Genomic DNA, 18,628 nt, shown 5'->3' with positions numbered 1-18,628 from the left:
ACACAGCAGCAAAGTCAATAACACAGGCAGAGAGGGGTGGGCAGCATAGACAGGACCGAGTAATGGGTTGTCAGGGAAGATCCCCTATTGGGAAGCTGCTGAGAGGTGTATGGAGGGTGTTTCAGTTATCACAATCATGTCAGTCCTGTATCTAGGAGGTGAGGAGCTGGGTAGTTCTGGGCCAGCTTTGTGCAATGAATACCTAAACTCTAGCTCCCAATTAGGAGGATAAGTACCAGTGGTTTGAAACTTATCATCCCTCTGCCTGCAGATTTTGGGTATAAACCCACCGAAAGAACAAGTTGTCTGCGGGAGGGAGGTTCGGTCACACTGATGTCTTCCCATTCTGTGTATACAGATCTGCGTCTCCCTTTGGAGAAGGGAAAATGAAGAGGAGGTGTATGTATATGGGGGAGGAAATAACAGGTCTTTATGCATCCAGACCCTCCTGTACCTGGCTGATGAGCAGGCTTTAGGAGAGCAGAGCTGCTTTTGCAGTAGTTGAGACCCATTACTGTACCATTGCCAGGAGCAATGTCCCTCCCCTTGGTAAATGATTGCTCCCTTTTGCCAGCCCCTGATGGGTTTCTCCTTCGCTACTGGGGGGCCTCCGAAGGAAGCAGCAGCTTTTTCTGGGCTGCAGTTGTAGATCCCCATAGGCACAGCACTGAGGGCCTTTCCCTCCGGAATTAAGGTTAGATTGGGCAGAAATGGTCCAGAGAAACCCTGGGGATTCCTGGGTTTGCACACACGCTCCAAACACTGGGACAGGGTGGAGGAGCTCAGACGTTTCCATTCAGGATCACCACAAGGATGGGTTGCAGCCTAGCCTGAGGAGTTTCCCCATCCTAGTCAGTGTCCCTGTTTGGGCTACTGGAGTGTCTAGTAATAAAGGTGTGGCAATCTTCCTGACCCTCTGCTCAGAACACTGCTAAAGCACCAATGTCTCACTTCGTCTTCTTATGGCTTCACATGCAATGAATTTCTAGTGACATCTATAAGTCAGGTTGGATCTATAAAGCAGGATGGATTCTGGATGTTTTATGTGCTCGATACTGGATGGTGTTGAATTTCATTCTTCCCCACATAATATTGACAGTTTCTCCATCACCCTTGGGTTTCTCAGTGTTTTTTGAATGACCCTGGAAATGTGCGTCTCTGGGCATGTTCACTTGTGTGCTTTCTTCTGTGTCTTAAAAGCAGAGATACTGAATGAGGGTTAAAAATGAACGCCATTGCAGTCATCTCCCTTAACACACCAGGGCTTTGCAACAGGGCCTGTGTACACCAGACAAAACTCTTTAGCTCGAGGAATAAATCAATAGCTGGTTTATACTGCAGAAGGGGTCCAGTGAAGGTTTAAGCAGGATTGATACAGGGACATCTGTGTAGCTGTATATTCCCATTGCTCTCTCCAGAAATGGAGGGTGAGAGGAGAAATAGAGTTTCCGGAAGTCTGCTCTGCAAAGGATGATACTAGTGCAGAGTAAGACTTCTACCCCAAAAGCTGGCAGTGGAATCGATGCCATGGTGAGGTTTGAAGCCTCAGTAAGTAGGCTGTGATTTTTGTTCATATTGACTTGTGCAAAGGATCTTAAGCAACAGAGCTGTTTTCTCTCATAAGACGTTCTGGCTGATCTACAGCTAGAAATGTAGATTTGCTGTTCTTGAAAACCCATTTTCAGCATCCAGCTGGCTTTCTGGTCTTCTGGATAGAAAAGAATGCACCTGAGTGGAGGGGAATGGTGGGAGAATTGTTTTTCCACCTTGCAAGAATGCAATTTTAAAGACATTTCCTCGCTGTGGAAGAGGGAGAAAACCAACTAAAGCCCATGTAGCATTTTCCTCAGCTTCAACCCAGCACCTAAGCAAAAAAGATGTCAAAGTCATTTAGATTTCTTTTTTTAAGACAGGGGCAAGTCTTCTCATTTAAAAAGGTGAAGTTGTTCCAACCAATTCCAGAAACGTGGAGTATTGGCTGATCACAGCTATTCTACAGATTGCTTCAGCTTTGTCAGACTTGCACTCTTTTGGAGGATAATTCCCGACCAAGTCTTCCCTAGGGACTATTGTTTTACTACTGACCTCAGTTCAGTGCAGTGCTTTATTCCAGTGGTTGTCAGCTAAGAACCGATTTGTCCAACAGGATTTTTCCTTTACTATTGTTCTTGGGGCTGCCACCTTGATTTTGGTGGGGCTGCAGCAGCAAGACATGCTGTGCCCAAGCCAACTGAAGAGGTGATAACTCTCCTTTAGCCTCCAGGTCACCATTTGCTGCTCTCAGAAATCTGATCTTTGAGTGCGCAGTGAGAATGTAGCAAGTGAGCCTGGAAGCTGAAAACCCAGGGCATGGTTTTGCTGTTCATAGACTCATAATTAGGGTTGGAAAGGACCTTAGGATCATCTGGTCCCAACCACACACTAGACCATGTCACCCAAGGCTCCATTCAGCCTGGTCTTAACACTGCCGTGAATGGAGCACACATGGATATGTGCTAATGAGCAGTTGTGATTTCATCAGGTGTCTGTATCAGTGCAGACCACCATGCACAGAGACCTCCTGCCCTGAGGCTCTGCCAGAAGTGATGCCTCAACCTTCTGGTTTCTTTAATGGGAGCTCCTCAGGATACTTATTCTTGGCTGCTACCTCCTCACTTGGAAGATGCCATTAAGGTTGAGACGTGTTATTGCCAGTCTTTGCACTTCTCTATCCCTCTCTGTTGTCTTTTGCCATGTGCTTTTGGCACTGCTTAGTTCCCATGGACTGATCACAGAAGTTCACAAAGAGAAGTGAAGCAAATTCAAGCTGCATTCAGTAGCTTCAGTTTGCTATAAAGGGAGTTTGCACTGGGAAAATTTTAGGGCTCACATGAACTTGCATAATACGTATTTAGGGACAGTTCTTCACCTAGCGACTAGCAATGGGATCCTCATTCTGGTATTCATAGGTTTTGTGCAATAAAAGAAATGCCTTTAGTGGGTACCTCTTGATAGAGTCTCTGTGGAAATCACTGCCTGTGGGATGATGCTGAGATAAAGGCAAGGTGAGTTTGATTGCTCTATATAAGGCGAAGAATCCCCCTTTATTATTGCTCCTCAAGCTGCTTATGCAATCCTGTCACTGCAGAGTTGTAACAGAAGAAGAGCCTGCATTATAAAGCCCTACTGTAATTACCAGCCCCATCAGTCACAGTTCTGCCATTTGGAACCTGCTTTTGCTTTTTCCATTAAGTTGGTAAACTTTGCCAAAGTGTTTTTCTTCAGCATTCTGGCACCCAGCCCTGCTCTCTGCTCTTTCAGTATTGGCTGTGCTGAGGGGTCCAGGAGCAGGGCTGAGGCCAGCTGGATCCCACGCTGAGCATTCGTCTCCTCTAAAGCCCCGTCAGTGTCACTGGAATGAAATTACGTGCTGGATTTTCCTCTCAGGCTTGTTCCCTTCACTGTTGTTGGTCAAGGAGGGCTTTGGGAGCCAATTGGGGTTGTGAAAGTATCCCTCAAAGAGAGATCTGGACTTTGTTAGGTGTTATTAATGCTCCTGAGGCTCCTGCTGCCCTTGGTGTTCATGTCATGTTGGTCACCCCCTTTCCCTTATTTTCCCATGCCCTCTTTGGGCAGTCAAACCCAGTTGATGGTATCCAGAAAGGATCTTTGCTCAATGCACACGTAGAATTGCATCCATATCTTAAAACTCTATTGTTCTTTGGAGGTGATCATAGAAATGCAGGTTTTTCTATAAAGTGAATTTTAGCCTCTTTTAAGTCATACAAGGGCTGCTAAAGGCAGCCATGAAGACTCATCCTGTTCTACTTCCACTGCTGCATCCATGGAATGAACTGGAATAACAGCTCTCTGTGGACCCAGCAGTGTCTTCAGTCTGACAGCGGTGTCCCATGGGATGAAGTGGGCAGAAGACATCCAGATCTCTCCTTTTGGAGATCTCTTGTGCACAGTGAGGTTTTCCTGGTTAGCATATGGCTGGCTATGGGACATGGCAGAAGAATACCATGATTTGGCTGTTCCAAGCTGGTTTTCCTTCATGCATAAACTAAAAGCAGCCCCAGAGCTCCTGTAATGAGCAGCCCAGTGTCAGGGTAATGGAAAAGAGCAAAGAACGATGTGGTTCATCTCATTTGTTTCCCAGCCCATGCAGGGCTGCTCCAGTGTTTTGTCCCTTCAAGCCTTAAAATATGAGTTAGTGGCTGTATTCCTGCATGGATTTTTGCACTCAAGGCCAGGTTTCCCCACTGACATGTAAATCACTATGGCTTCATTTTAGCTGTGGGAAGAGGGTCTCCTGCATTGAGGGAGGATCTGGCCCAGGGTAATATACTGTCTCAGAGGATGCTTTCTTGTGCTAAAGCTTGATGGCAGGAGAGTGGTCTCTAATCCCATGTGATAAATGATTACTTTTTGTCTGGTCCAAAGACAGGAGCAAGCTGCTCTTTGGCATCGCTTTGCATATCCCAGTGTTAGTGCTGGCTTGGCTGAAAGGAAGAACAACCTGCGAATGTCCCACACTGCTTTCTTCTGGCTGAGGGCTTTCTGTAGTTTACATTTCTGTCCCTCCAGCAGCCCTTGCTGATCAAGCTGTTAAATATCATCTCTAGAAGAGGAGGGAATTCAATCTTCAAACTTTCCACTGTCAGCTTTAAGTGAGCTGAACCCAAGGAGTTTCCTATGTTCATTATTTGGCTGCAAATCAAAGTAGTTGGGGAGGGATGGGGGGGACTTCAGCTACCTTTCTGGTAAAAGCTTTCCTCTCTGCTGCTGTTTCCAATGGCACTTCAAGGCTTAAAGTGGAGCTAACAGAAAGGTTTGATCAATTCTCTCTCAGGCATGAAGGGGTCTGTGGGGGCACTGTGCTCTGGGAGTCTGCAGCTCTACCAAGCTAATGAGAAAGTCATCAGCGGCAACAGCAAAGTGCTGAGAGGTTTTAAGCTGCTCCCATCTTTGTATCTGGGTGTAAAATAAGGAATAGATCCATGAAGGCTTTTGTACATTTAGAGTATTTTTAAGCATTAAGACTCGGAGTTTTTTGCTGACATGCAGGCAACTTGTCACTGCGTTTCCTACCCATACCCTTATAAACATCACATACTCCTGACACATCTTTCAGTCTCTCAGTTTGGAGTTATTCCTTCATCTTGCTTTTAGGATGTTCTGCCTTAGATGGGGTTAGCGCCAAAGGGTAGCAATGGTGACTGCTGGCCTGGCACTGATGTCCCTGCATCTCAAAGCGCCAATCTGGTCCTAGTTCAAGGCTTGATCAATGGCCCTTAATACTAGTAAGAAAATACTTCACTGAATTCAGCAGGTTTTAGATGACTTTTATGTAGTAAAATGAGATCTCACTGGGAAGAAAGTGCAGTTCTGCTGAGCATTCATCCTCCACCTCCCAAAGGCATGTGGGCACTGACTCTACTAGACTTGTGATCAAGGAGAAGACCCTTAACAGGGGGGCTGCTTTTCGTTACTAATATTGTATAAACTCATTATTTTCTCTTCCATTTCTAGGGGATTCTGCTTTCTCTGGACTGTTTTATGTTTTACCTGGTTCCTGGGATTCACACAGGGAAATTCTGAAGGTAAATACACTTTTCTTCCTCTTTTCAACCAAAGTAAAAGCCAAATGCTTTGGTCTCAGTTCAGGTCCATCATTTAGTAGTCTCTGAACCTAATGCACAGAATTAGATGCATTTATTGCTGATCCTTTGCAGTACTGGTGCTATAGATGATGCAGTTAACAGCTGGCAAAAGAACCAGGGTTTACAGGTGATTACGTGCCTCCCAGGGGTTCCAGAAGTACCTCTCTGTCTGGTGGAACTGGTGGGATTGAGGCACTAAAATGCCATTGGCATCTACCTGCACTTGCTGGGACTTAACAGCTTTCAGAAAGTGCCCCTTGAGGCCAGGGCTTTAAGGAATTAAGCATCTCTGGCAGACAGGTTTTTCCTTGCAACCCAGCCCTGCCTCTGCAGGCACATGGGATGCTGTGCATATAGAGATGATGTGAGTTCTAAAAGTAAAAGCAAATTTAAGGAAGAAAAATGTCACCGGGTTGGTTAATAGTAGAATGATGATGGTTCGGTCTCTGTGCTGCAGTGGGAGTATTCTGTAAGGGAGGGATCACACACCTTCACCCTGTCTTTGCATCCCTTCTCCAGGCATCACCTTCCTAGTGCTGCTTAGGACAGTATAAAAAGATGGGGTATGAAAAGCTTCAGAGCCAACAGAAACAATTGTCTTTTACAGTTGATAGCAGGAGCTGAGCATCTCTGCAGCTTCTGTTTGTCAAGGAGCCATCTCCTCTTAAAATAGTAACACCTCTTCCATATGGATGTTTTACACGGGTACATGTTGGAACTGAACAGCTTCCTCTGCAAGCAGCAGACAACAATAAGTGGACTAGCAGGCTCCAGGGCTCTCCTCTTAGTCGGTAAAACATGAAGGAAAAACAGCAAGTTGGTCAATGCTCAGTCCATGGAGCACTTTTTTACAGGGGAAAAAGGAAAATCCATCCCTGCCATCAGCAATGCTGAAAAGTGTCATATTTTCCAACTTGTGCCTCAATGCAGAAGAGGTGAACATCTGGCTGAATCACTTAGTCAAGCAGTTTTCAGAGCGAGTTTTATGTCAGCTCATAAAGAGGCAGAACAAATAGTGTGTCTTGGCATCTTTCTTTTCAAGGCGATTATTAAAATGCTGTTTAGACTCATCTCTATCCATCATTTTAATCCCATGATAATTATGGGTGGTGCCACAGCTTTTGATTGTTACCATGAACCTAAAGGAAACTTGCTTGGCTCCTATAGCATTACCTTAGTGTGGTGGATAACTCCCCTCTGAGGTGCTTTCTCTGTGATGTGCTTGGTTTCCCCACACTCAGGCTCTTCCTTGGGGTACCAGAAAGCCAACACTTCCACGGAAGCACAGGCTGTAAGGAAACACTGGTGGCTTGAGGCTGTATTCTCACTCAGGACTTCCAAACATGAGATTTACAAAAGCAACAAGAGCTGGTTTGTAGATCTGTGTGAGGATGAAATTGAGCCAATGCCATGGGCTTTTGAAAACACTGTAGTTTTACTATAAGGCTTAGGGGTCTTCTCACACACTGGAAAATCAGGGAATGCAGAGGATGGCTTTTCCATAAGCGTTACAAATCCAAAACATCATGAGGTTAGTGAGTTCATCTGATGTGCACTGACTAAGGGTCTGGGCAGTAACTTTTGGAAGCGTATTGTTTATTCAACCCAATTTTAGCTGTGGGCATCACATCTCAGCTGCTGGAATCTAGGAAGCTCCAAGTCATTCCTCCTGTCTTTTGGCTCTTGTAAAGCTTTTTGCATGGGGAAAAAGGGAGGGAAAGAGAGTGATGGGAGGGAGAGCAATAAAACATTTTATCCCCTCTTTCAGAGATGATCGTGTGGTTGTTCAGGAATCTCTGTGCATCTCACTTTGTGTTGCAACAGGAATGCTTGTAACTAGCTTGAAGGCACCTGGGACCAGGCGGCTCGAAGTAAATGTGTTTTTCAATATGTGTTTTGATGGAAAAATCTACAGAGGGAAAAAATTGAAGGGGAAAAAATCCTTTGCTAAACTTGGAGCTGTTTAAGGAAGCCAAGAATTACCTTGTGTTTTATGGGAGCTGATGACATCCCCTCGTCCCAGGGGACAGGCCCCAAAGACAGTCGGCATGGGATGGAGAGGGAGATGGGCTGGGTGCACTGGAGACCTGAGCTGTGTGTCTGGATCTGGTGCTGGAAAGTCCACATTCATGTCCTTTATGAGGTCTCTTTTTCATCAGGTTTTGCGTAGGCATCTAGAACTTGGCTGTACCTTAGTAGGTTTTGAGGGAAGGAGCACTTGGGTTGTGCTGTTTTTCCTTTAAGCCCTGTTGGATGCAGTTGGATTGGTATTGCAAATAGCAGCAGCATCCTCTGAGCAGGGATGCATCCTTATGTCTTTGCAGAGCAGCTACCAAATGAATAGTGTAAAGCATCTCTGCCAATAGAGACACCACTGTCTCTAAAACGACATGTAGAAGTTGGAGGAGCCTATCACCTAGTTTAAGTGGTAAATGTATTTCCTTATGGCTAAATCCTGCTGCCTTTGAAGTCTGTGGCAAGGGTCCCACTTGACTTTGTTAAACCCAGGCTTTGGCCTTTACTATTTTGTGGACTCTGGAGATTATCCAGTATGAAGATACTGCTGTGATTCCTCCATCCAGTGTAGAGTGGGGAAGGCTTTACCTTTGCTTTGCTGAGGGACAGCCCCATTGGGCAGTACGACAGGAAAACAGTGGGGGACCAAGGATGTCATAATATGGGAGAAGCATCATTATTAACACTTGCACATGCTGTGCAGTGAATTATTTGCTTTGCATGGAATGGGAATATTTCCATCTTCTTTCACATCTGACACATCTTCTCCATGGCAGTCTCTGCTAGAAATGAGTCAAGCTGCCTTAAAAAAGGAAGGTGGGAATGAAGCTGATCCCAGACAAAGTAAATATTGATTGACTTCTTCTTGCAAAAATGGCCAAGGTTTCTGCCAAAGTTAAGGAACAGAGGTTTCCTCATTATTCTTCTCCCTTCCTGGCCAGCAGCATTACAGGCCTCAGATTGGTTCAGTCTACAACCCTTCTGGCTGACATTGAGGATCTTTCTTAAGTGCCAGTTCTCCAAATGTTGGACATTGTGATGAATATTTAATAGTTAAGGGCAAAATAAGCCAAATTCCAAAGTCTCTTTAGTGAAGGAGCTTACTTTTTCTTTGGACAACCTCTGATTTACTTCTTTTAATCAAGGAAAGCTGCAGTCCCAGGGTGTCAGGTCATGTGCAGCCATGATTGACACTAGTGCATTTCATAGTTAAATGCTTAACTTGCAAGATCAGCATTTAGATTATACAGCCCAAGTGAACTTCCCCAAAGAGCATTTAAACGTGAGAGTCGTAGAGTAATGGGGATCGCATTTGGACAGGGAAAAAGGAAGGAAATAGTTATCCTAGCTCATTTTCAACAGTGGTAGTGTAATGGTAATCGCTACAGGCTTTCTTTAACATAGAATCTTTAAGGTTGGAAAAGACCTTTAAGATGATCAAGTCCAACTGTTGATGTAACCCTGCCAAGGCCATCACCGATCCATGTCTCTAAGTGACACATTTGCATGTGCTTTAAATACCTCCAGGGATGGTGAACCCTTACTGCCCTGGACAGCCTGTTCCAATGCTTGACATCCAGTGAAGACACTTAATGTCCAATCTAAACCTCTCCTGGTACAACTTGAGGCCATTTCCTTTTGTCCTGTCACTTGTTACATGGAGAAGAGACTGACCCCCACCTCACTGCATCCTCCTTTCAGGTAGTTGTGGAGAGCAGTAAGGTCCCCCCTGAGCCTCCTTATCTCCAGATTAAACCCCCTCAGGTCTCTCAGCCATTCCTCATCACACTGGTGCTCCAGGCCCTGCATCAGCTTTGTTGTTCTTCTTTGGACATGCTCCAGCATCTCAATGTCTCTCTTGTAGTGAGGGGCCCAGAACTGAACATGGTATTTGAGGTATGGCCTCATTAGTGCTGGGTACAGGGGGACAATCACTGTCCTGCTGGTCACACTAGTGCTGACACATGTAAGTAACCTCTTTTATTAGACCGAATGATGGAGCTGGAGTAAAAGAACATGCTTTTGGGTGCATGAGCGTTTTCAGGTCTGGGCACATTTACTTCACATAGACCTCAGCATCTTCCCCAGTTGAATAGTTCAGCTGAGACTGCCATCAGCTGACTCCAGTCTGTATTGCTTTTGCCTGATAATTTGCCTTGAACTCAGAGCTGTATGTGACGCTTGTTAGATTTTTGAGCTAAAACCAAGTGAATTCTACTTGTCTGTCCACTGTGGACTTCTCCTGGGGTTGGTAGAGAAAGGACTTCAATCCTTCTCATCCTGTCTTGCTCCTAGATGGCAAATGCTGGAGGCAAGTCTTATCTCTTCTGCTCAGTGGCCTCCATAACTCATTTCTCATCCCTGCACAAACCAAGTCTGGTTCCTCCAACCTATTAAAATAAGACTGTAAGATGATCTGCTTGGAAAATATACTGCTTTGAGAACCTGAAGTAGTTCAGTGCAATCTAGGTGCAATCTTTTCATGCTGGGAGGCACCTTTGCTTCCCTAAACCCTTTAGAGCCTCGGAGATCAAAAGCTGCTTCCTACTAATTTGGAGACACAGATATAAGGCTTTGCTCCCTTTGAAGGTTCTGTTTCTTGCCTTCTGGGGATATAAAATGTTGCAATCAGTCTGTTGTTCAAATTCCTTTCCAGCCGTGTGGTCAGCACTCGGAATTGTATCCCAGAGAACTGGACTATTGGTGCTCAGTGAGACATTTCCTTGTAACGAGGTCAGCTCCCTCCAGAACAACTGGAGCTGGTCCCTGATGGGACCAAGTTGAACATGCTCTTGCTCCTAACATGATGTGCTGAAGAGTTATGCGCTCTCCATTCTGAGCGTTGGAATGTATATGTGTAAGAGGACGGTTGGGTTTCCTTCATCCTGTTGCGTTTTAGCATGGATTGGTTTGATGCTTCCCATACCCACCCAGCCCTTGGGATACCCAGCACCTCTCATTGTCTTTGCGCTTCCCTTTCAGATGTGGATGTTCTTCAAAGACTGGGCCTGTCAGGGAAAAGGCCATCGAGCGGATGGCCCTCATCACGTACAGTTCCTCAAGGAGTCATTCCTTTTAAATCAGGGGTCATCTTCACTCAGCGAGCACGCATCGAAGCGCCGCTCAGCGCCATCCTTCCCGCAGGCTCCAGCACAGACCTGCTTCTGGTGCTGAGCCTCTGCTCCCACCGCATCAATAACGCTTTTCTCTTTGCTGTCAAGAGCAAAAAGAGGAAACTGCAGCTGGGCATCCAGTTTGTGCCTGGGAAGATCATAGTCTATGTGGGCCACAAGCGCTCTGTATATTTTGATTACAATGTCCACGATGGCCAATGGCACAATCTGGCCATCAACATCCGTGGCCAGACAGTCACTTTATTTACTTCTTGTGGGAAGCGCAGACTACATGCGGATTTGCATTATAAAAAGGACGAGGCATTGGATCCACACGGATCTTTCCTCTTTGGGAAGATAAACCAGCACTCGGTGCAGTTTGAAGGAGCCATCTGCCAGTTTGATATTTATCCTTCTGCCAAGGCAGCTCATCATTACTGTAAATACCTGAAGAAACAGTGCAGGCAAGCAGATACCTACCGGCCAAACCTGCCCCCTCTCATCCCCCTCCTTCCCAGGGATCCCAATGCCTCCCCCAGTACCCCACGGCGTATGGAGCCCTCGTTGCAGGGTTTAAGAAACTTGACCACTGCTGCCCCATTCTTGGAGCTTGGCAGGGTCACTGCACCCCTCAAGGCTCAGGGTTCAAGTACAACCATCACGTGGGTATCAACCCCACCATCACTGCCAAGACTGACAACCAAAGCCACAAAGGTCACAGTGGCCCCATCTGTTCCATTGAGTACTGAATCACAGTCACCCACTCGTTCGATCCCTCAGGGCACAGTGACAACCATCAGGGTGTCCCATCCCACCCCCAGTACACGCATGGAGAAAACTCCTCTTCCCACTGCCAAAAAGGCCCCACCAACAAGCCAGAGCCCTGCCATGGCCAGGGGGAAGGAGTCCAAGCAAGAGACCAAAAAGAAGATCAACCAAACCCCAACCATTGAGCCCTCTAGAGCACCCAGTACTGTAAAGCCAGCGAGGAGGGTGACTGATAACACAACCAACAACGTCCACTTTGTCACCCTAAGACAGAACCCAAGCAGTGGGCCTGTTCCAAAGAAGCACGTGCCGTCCCCCACCATGAAAGTGGATCCTAGTAACATCCCTCTGGTGTACACCAAACCACCCCCCGGGTCTACCCGTCCCATCTCCAGAGCCAGGGCACAGGCCTCCAACCTCACAACCCCTGCTGCCACTGATGGCTATCATATCTTTGACCCCCTCGGACCCACTCCGTTTCCATTTTTACTGGGATATCCAGGAGTGAAAGGAGAGAGAGGACCTCAGGTAAGTTCAAGCTCTTGATTATTCCTAGTCACAGTTATTCCTAGTCACTGACTATTCCCAGTCACAGCTCAACTGTATGGCTGGCACACCGTAACCTACAAGGGTTTCTCTAAAGCTTTTAGCACTGTGTGACAGCCCAAAATAGCAGCCAAGCACTATTATATTCGTGATTATCACAATTTTAGCACTTAAATTGCTGTAAACTTGAGTGCTCTGTGATGGTGGATGCTCCCTAAGTTTGTGCTTAAAGGTACTGCTTCGTACCCAATTCCCACCTTCCTTCCTAGAGCTGCTGCTTAAAATTTGATGGTTAAGCTGGGGCTCTGTTCCTCACCCCTGGTTTTTCTCAGCAGAACTGCTGGTCACCTTCCAAATAAAACCCCAGAGCCTCAGAAACATGCCACAGATTATCTATTACTTAACACTGGTTACTCATTTCTTATGTACCCAAAATTCCCATTTCCAAAAGTGCCCCATTCCAGTAAATGCAAGTGCAGAGATTGCTCCAGGATTTATGTTTTTTTAAACAAACCCTCCTCTATTTTTCTGGTGTAAGTTAATTTCTTATTATTTCTCAGAGCCTTCATTGAAAACGTGCAAAGAGCTTCCTTTATAGCTTTAACTACTGCATTCCACACACAATAACCACTCTCAGGGTGTGTATCTTGGCCATAGTAAAAGTATACACACATTTTGTAATGCTAAAAGCAGTCAGGCCACACTAATTATCTGCTAGCTGCCTTTTCTTTAAGTGCAAGAATGCAAGCAGGATCTTTAAACTGGACAGCTTTTAGGAGGATTTGGTGTTCCAACCCCAGCCTTTCACTATGTTGTGTATATGAGGGGTTGTACATGTACAAGAAGTTTCTCCCAGACAGAGTTTTGGGTTGCCAAGTTCCAGCCTAGAGCAAATTATTACAGCTGACTTCTTAAAATAGGGAGAGAAGGGTTGACAATGGAAATGTTGAGGCTGGCTTGAAGGAGCACAGTCAACAGCACTTGTGCTTGCAGATAGGCTGATGTCTTGAGTGACACCTAAAGTGATAATGGTTGTATCGCTGAGGCACTGATGAGTGCTTACCTTCAAGGCCTGCATTTCCTGCCTGTCCCGTTTCAGAGCAATGGAGTGTTTTCTCTCCTTATCCTTTGGATGGGGAGTCACCATCAGGTGTGTTTTGTTCTAAGGTTCCCCCTTTGAGAGGTGCAGATGCAGCACTGCACTCCTGCCTGACTTTACAGGCACATATCCCTGATGCAGCCTTTGTGCTTGAGTTCTGCTGAAATCCCTGAGTAGACAGAATGAGTCTCAGTGGTTTTTCCTTCTGTGCTTCATGGAGAGTCATTTCAGGCATGTTTCCAAGAGGAGAAATGAAGCAATGCTGAGCTTCTCCTAAAACACTGCTTACCTGGAAGAGCTAAACCTCATGGGCTGCTCAGTGGAATCCTGACCTTTCCCACCTTATTCCCATGCAAGTGTCATGAGGGTGACGGAGCTCCAAGCCCCCACTTCTCCCTGCCATGTAAAGAGCTTATTATTGAGCTGGAGTGGAAAATCCCTTTCAGCTTGTGAATCATAGCACAGAAACAGATTCAGGCTGTGAAGGGCTGAGGGAAGAGACGGCAGGATTTTTTCCATCCCGTCTGAGAACAACTGGAGTCCTGAATTGAGGGAAAGGAGAACATTTTGAGGCTCTGTCTGGCCTTTTCCTCTTTGACTGCTGGAAACATAGTCGGCACTTTGGGAGGGAAAGGTTATGGCTTGGCTGCGTGCAGTGCTCGATAGCTCCTGTGACTCACTCGGAGATCTTTGTACCACGCTGCACTGGATGTCTCTGACGTGGGAAGGGAAAGAGGAGAAAAGACTGGAATGGGGATGACATGTTGGGAAGCTAATAGAGCACTTCCATAGCCAGATGAGCATGTTTCAGAGCAAGTGCTGATAAATGGTCTGTGCTTGAGTAATTACCTGGCGCCTGCCTTGTGCTATTGGGCAGGCATTTCTGATGAGGTCAGTGCAGCCCTTCCTGCTCTGCTGTGTGATATCACTGCCCAGTGCTTTCCCTGGATGGGGCTGGGAATGTCATTGATGGAGTCTGGCGCATGGATGGAGGGATAAGATTATTAAATAGTTTTCCCACTTGTGTTGTCTGGTACAAGGTCTCTACAAGTGAAATGTCACTCTGGACAGAGAAGCGTGTGTAGGGAATGGCCTTCTACCTGTTCAGCAAGGATTGGGACCACCTTGGCAATGATTAGATATAGGAAGTTCTTTACTGTGAGGGTGCTGAGGCACTGGCACAGGGTGCCCAAAGAAGTAAATGCTCCATCCCTGGCAGTGTTCAAGGCCAGGTTGGACCAGAGCCTTGGGTGACATGGTTTAGTGTGAGGTGTCCCTGCCCATGGCAGGGGGGTTGAACTGAATGATCATAAGGTTCTTTCCAATGCAAACCATTCTGTGATTCTATATATGATTATGATTCTATGGTTTATGGACAGGGGCAGGCTGCCAGCCAGTAGCACCCTGCTTGTCCCCTTCCACTTACAGGGAAGGGACCATCTTTCATCCTGCTCATCCCAAAATCAGGATGTGAATGACAGTCACAGCGCAAGGCAATGATGATTCAGTGCGGTCACTGCAATTCTGGCTTTGTGAATGCCACCAAAATAACTGTGGTATAATTTTAGCTGTGCAGCAGGGCCCCATCCCCATAATTGAGGAGTTTGCATGGTTAGAGGAGTGCAAGCACTAAAACGATCCGTTCACCTAGCAATAAAAGGCAGCACCCTCCATGGATTAATCCTGCAAGACCACCAGAGTGCTGCGCAACAGGAAACGGAGCTACTGCATCCCACATGCAACTAGTGGCAGTGCATTAATTCTTCAGGAATGTTGGGTTTGGGGGGCAGCTGGAGGAGGGGAAGGGATGTTCTTAAAAAAGAATTTCTTGGGAACCATTAATAACCACAAGCATTTGGGATCTTAGCTCTGCATTTCTTCTGGTGGGGGGGGAAATAGCACAAACCACCCAAACATTGTGCTCAGTCAGGAAGGCAGCACTGACTCAGCAGCTGGCAAAGCTCCCTCTGGATCATCCCCATTGCTGCCCGCAGCACCGCGGCAGAGCCTTGCTTAAGATCTCCTATGCAAGCACAGGGCCCTTCAGTCAGCTTGCAGAGTGATGTGACCCCAAGCACATGGCTCAATTTGGACACCCATGAAAGCAAAAGAGATACAGGAAAACAGCATTTTGTTGCCAACACGTCGTGCCCTCGAGGCTGTGGTGTGATGGGTGTTTGAATCATCTGGTGGACAGGGTAGCATTTGCTTGTCTATACCAACAGCAGGTTTAATGGGGAGACTTAGGGGGAGCATCATCCCCAACCACCAGCACTGCCTGTGGGATGTCCATGTGCTGTGTCATATGGTAGAGCTGCAGCAAACCCCTTGCCCCTGGTGCAGATGGGGTCTACTGAGTGTTCCACAGTGTGCCCCAAGTTAGACCTTTCTCCTCCTATATAATGAAGCTGTAATTCCACATCTTTTTGTCCCTGGTAAACAGAAGAACCCAAATATATTGACTATGAGAAGTGTCTGAGGGTTATTTTTAGAGGAAGAAAACCTCTGGCACAGAGTGGGCTGAGTTCACTAAGAGGCAGTGGAAGCACTGAGTAACACAAGAGGAGTGGGGGTGGAAGGAACATGTACCCAAGTCAGAAAAGTCCCTAGGCGGAAGGATGAGCAACCTTCAGCTCTCCTCCACATGCTGTGGTGCAGTCAGGAGCCCTAGGTTCAATCCCAGCCTGAGACATGGAGGTATCTTGCAGGCAGCCTTCTTCCACCAGCAGATGTGCTTCTAAGCGCATCCCCAGTCTAGACTGCTCCATCTTCTGCAGGAGCAGTTTGTCTTGGAGCCTGGTTCCTTTGCTAGAGAAGCAATCCCTGCCAAATCAATCAGCGAATAGGGGAAGAGAGAGAGGTGATTGGGAACGCTGATAAAATGTGAAGTGCTTATTTCCAGTCCTCCTTGTACCAGAAAAGGCTGCTCAAGCCGATAGTCTGTGATAAATGGAGGAACACACAATGTGTTTGAATGTCTCCTAATGAATGAGTCATATTAATATAAAAAAAGAGAGAGAATCACATGCTTTGTATAATTCATGGGAAAAGTTTCAGCCTTGCTCACACAGTTGGATCCGTGTTTTTTTCGCTAATTTAACCAGAACTATCCCCAAAGGGAAATCATCTTGCAGGCAAAAGACTAAGAATCCGAGAGCTCTATTTGTGTAAAACAAAGTTGATTTTAAAGAGCAGCAGTTGAAAGGGTGATTGAGATAAATGTGCTGCAAAGGATGTAAGGATGCGTTGTGGAAATACATGCAGGTATTTTTATAAGTGATAGAGCATGAGATCCCTCTGTTTTTTCACACCCCTTCAGACTTCTTTCCAAGGTCTGACATTACTCAAGTCTGAAGTGCCTCCTGCAGAGATTGCTTCTGCAATGTCTCTATAGAAAAGCTGTGCTCATCAAGCTGGAATACTAACATTGTGGTATGCATTGCGCTGCTGCTTTGCTCAGAATCGAGCTGTGGACAAGGATTTGTCTCTGATAGGTGTTGTACAGACCCAGAATAAACATCTGTGTCTATTGCAGAACTCGTATTACAAGACTGGCTTCCCACCAACACCTCTGCTCCTGCCAGAATTATGAGAGGCTTTTTTCTTTCTAGACTGGTTGAAACCCAGATGTGCTCAAATTTAACATGATAAGCCTGCCCTGGAGAAGAAATAACCAAAATGCTGGATTTTTTCATCCATAAAACCCTCTAGATTTGCTTTAGGCAGTATTTCAAGCTGGGTTTTAGTGTAGGTCCTGTCTCCCTCTCTGTGCAGGATGGAAAGGTAAGGAAGGGTTGGTGCTTCTTCTGAAGATGAGATCTTCTCTTCCCCTTCCCTTCTCCTGAGCAGGGGATTTTCATTCTGGTGTTGTAGCTGCTCAGTCCCTCTGTGCTGGTGCTTTCCAGATATACAAGGCTAAACAGTATTGTGGCAATGGCCTTGCATATGAAATGTGCCTCATCTTCCTCTGGGAAGAAAACAAGACAGGTTCTCTTATCTGCAGGGCTAACGTCACTGCTCAGAACTCAATGCCAATGTGGGGAGAAGCTTTTGATGTGTTTTCTGAACTCCCTTTTAAGTTGGCTTTTACCACATGCATTAGCATCTGAGAAAGAATGTTCTCCCTTCAGTCCTTGCAGTGTTTTGCGCAGTGCAGGATGCCCACCCCTGAAACACAGCCTTGTGCGGGATAAAGGAGAACTATGCTATTAATGGGGTACAGAACATGGGAGGCAGAAATACATCAGAGAGACCTCGACTATAGATGCGTCAGCCCTTCAGTGTGCACTAGAATATGAGCTGGATTGTGTCCTGGGTAATTCACTCCTAGGGGAATGATAATGGGAATACTTTGCTATCTGCGCAAGTTGATTCAGTAGGCATTGAAAAGGAAGGGAGTCATTTCCCACATCAACAGCACCAGTTCCTGCAGTGATTACGCTTCCCTCCAAGCCCTCTCCCAGCAGGTTCAGCCTTGCTCAGGTTGTGAGATCTAAAGGCACAAGCTCCCAGGGGCAGTGCTGCAGGCAGAGGGAAGTGTGAGGAGGGTCAGAGATATGCACTGGCTGATCTCAGCAGCAAGAGGAAGCAGCGAGATTTCTGCTGTCCTCAGGGCCCAATGCATTTCCCTTTCAGACAACTCAGCTTAATTTTCCATTTGCAATTTGAAGCTCCAAAAGTGAAGTAAAAAGAGAGGTTCCTTTTGCGCCAGGAAGTTTCCCAGCAGCAGCTTAGAATAAATCCTATAATCATTTGGTGGGATCAGTCATCGTTCCTAATGCTACCGTGGGAAACTGAGAAGGGTTAAACTTTTATGTGGCTGCTATTAGCTGCTTCGCAGAGCTGTTCAGGCTGGTTAACAATTCAGCTGTTTGGCTTGAGAAGAGAGTGAGTATCTGCTTCTGCCCTGTTTCTCCTTGATCTCTGATTTTGCTTTGTGTGATAACAGAGTGTGTGTGTTCTCTGCCATCAGTTTGCAGAGCAGAGCAGGCAAGAGGCCAGAGAGGCAAGAAGCAAAGTGCTAGGAGCAGCAGCTCACTGCAGGAGGCTGTCAGCTTTGCTGATCTTGTGAGGTGTTCATGCAATGGGAGGGCAGGAGCAGAAAAATGCCAGGAAAAGGAAAACATTTTGCCTTGCGGAGCACTTCCCTCTGCTTCTTATGGAATTCCCTAAGGATGCTGTTAAAGGGCATGATGGAAAGGTCCACACAGGCTCTGTGTGATCAGTTTAACTCTTCCCTGCACCAAGGGTGAAAGTGAAGATGTCTCTCTTGGGAGCATAGGGACTGCACAGGCATTAAGGACAGACTCCTGGCAGCTCCCTGCATGGTGCTTCGTTGATAGACATCTCTTACTCTCCATGTCTCAGAGCCTTACGATGGAAGTGGGACCATATCCATCATCCGTAAGTAGCTGGGCTCTGATCCAGTCTCATTCTTCTCT

At 46.4% G+C, this 18,628-nt stretch overlaps 1 protein-coding gene across 1 annotated transcript in view; it reads left to right on the top strand.

Moving 5' to 3' along the window:
- The window catches only part of COL27A1 (collagen type XXVII alpha 1 chain), a 153,294-nt gene that overhangs the window by 3,784 nt on the left and 130,882 nt on the right, over window positions 1-18,628 (top strand). The window contains exons 2-3 of the mRNA XM_034067355.1: window positions 5,515-5,585; window positions 10,644-12,070. Of these exons, the coding sequence (XP_033923246.1) occupies window positions 5,515-5,585; window positions 10,644-12,070 (1,498 nt within the window). The remainder of the gene's footprint in view (window positions 1-5,514; window positions 5,586-10,643; window positions 12,071-18,628) is intronic.

This window comes from Melopsittacus undulatus, chromosome 11 (genome assembly GCF_012275295.1).
Source record: "Melopsittacus undulatus isolate bMelUnd1 chromosome 11, bMelUnd1.mat.Z, whole genome shotgun sequence".
Taxonomy (NCBI): domain Eukaryota; kingdom Metazoa; phylum Chordata; class Aves; order Psittaciformes; family Psittaculidae; genus Melopsittacus; species Melopsittacus undulatus.
Note: the sequence above shows the minus strand (reverse complement) of the source record. Positions and strands in the feature narration are given on the sequence as shown.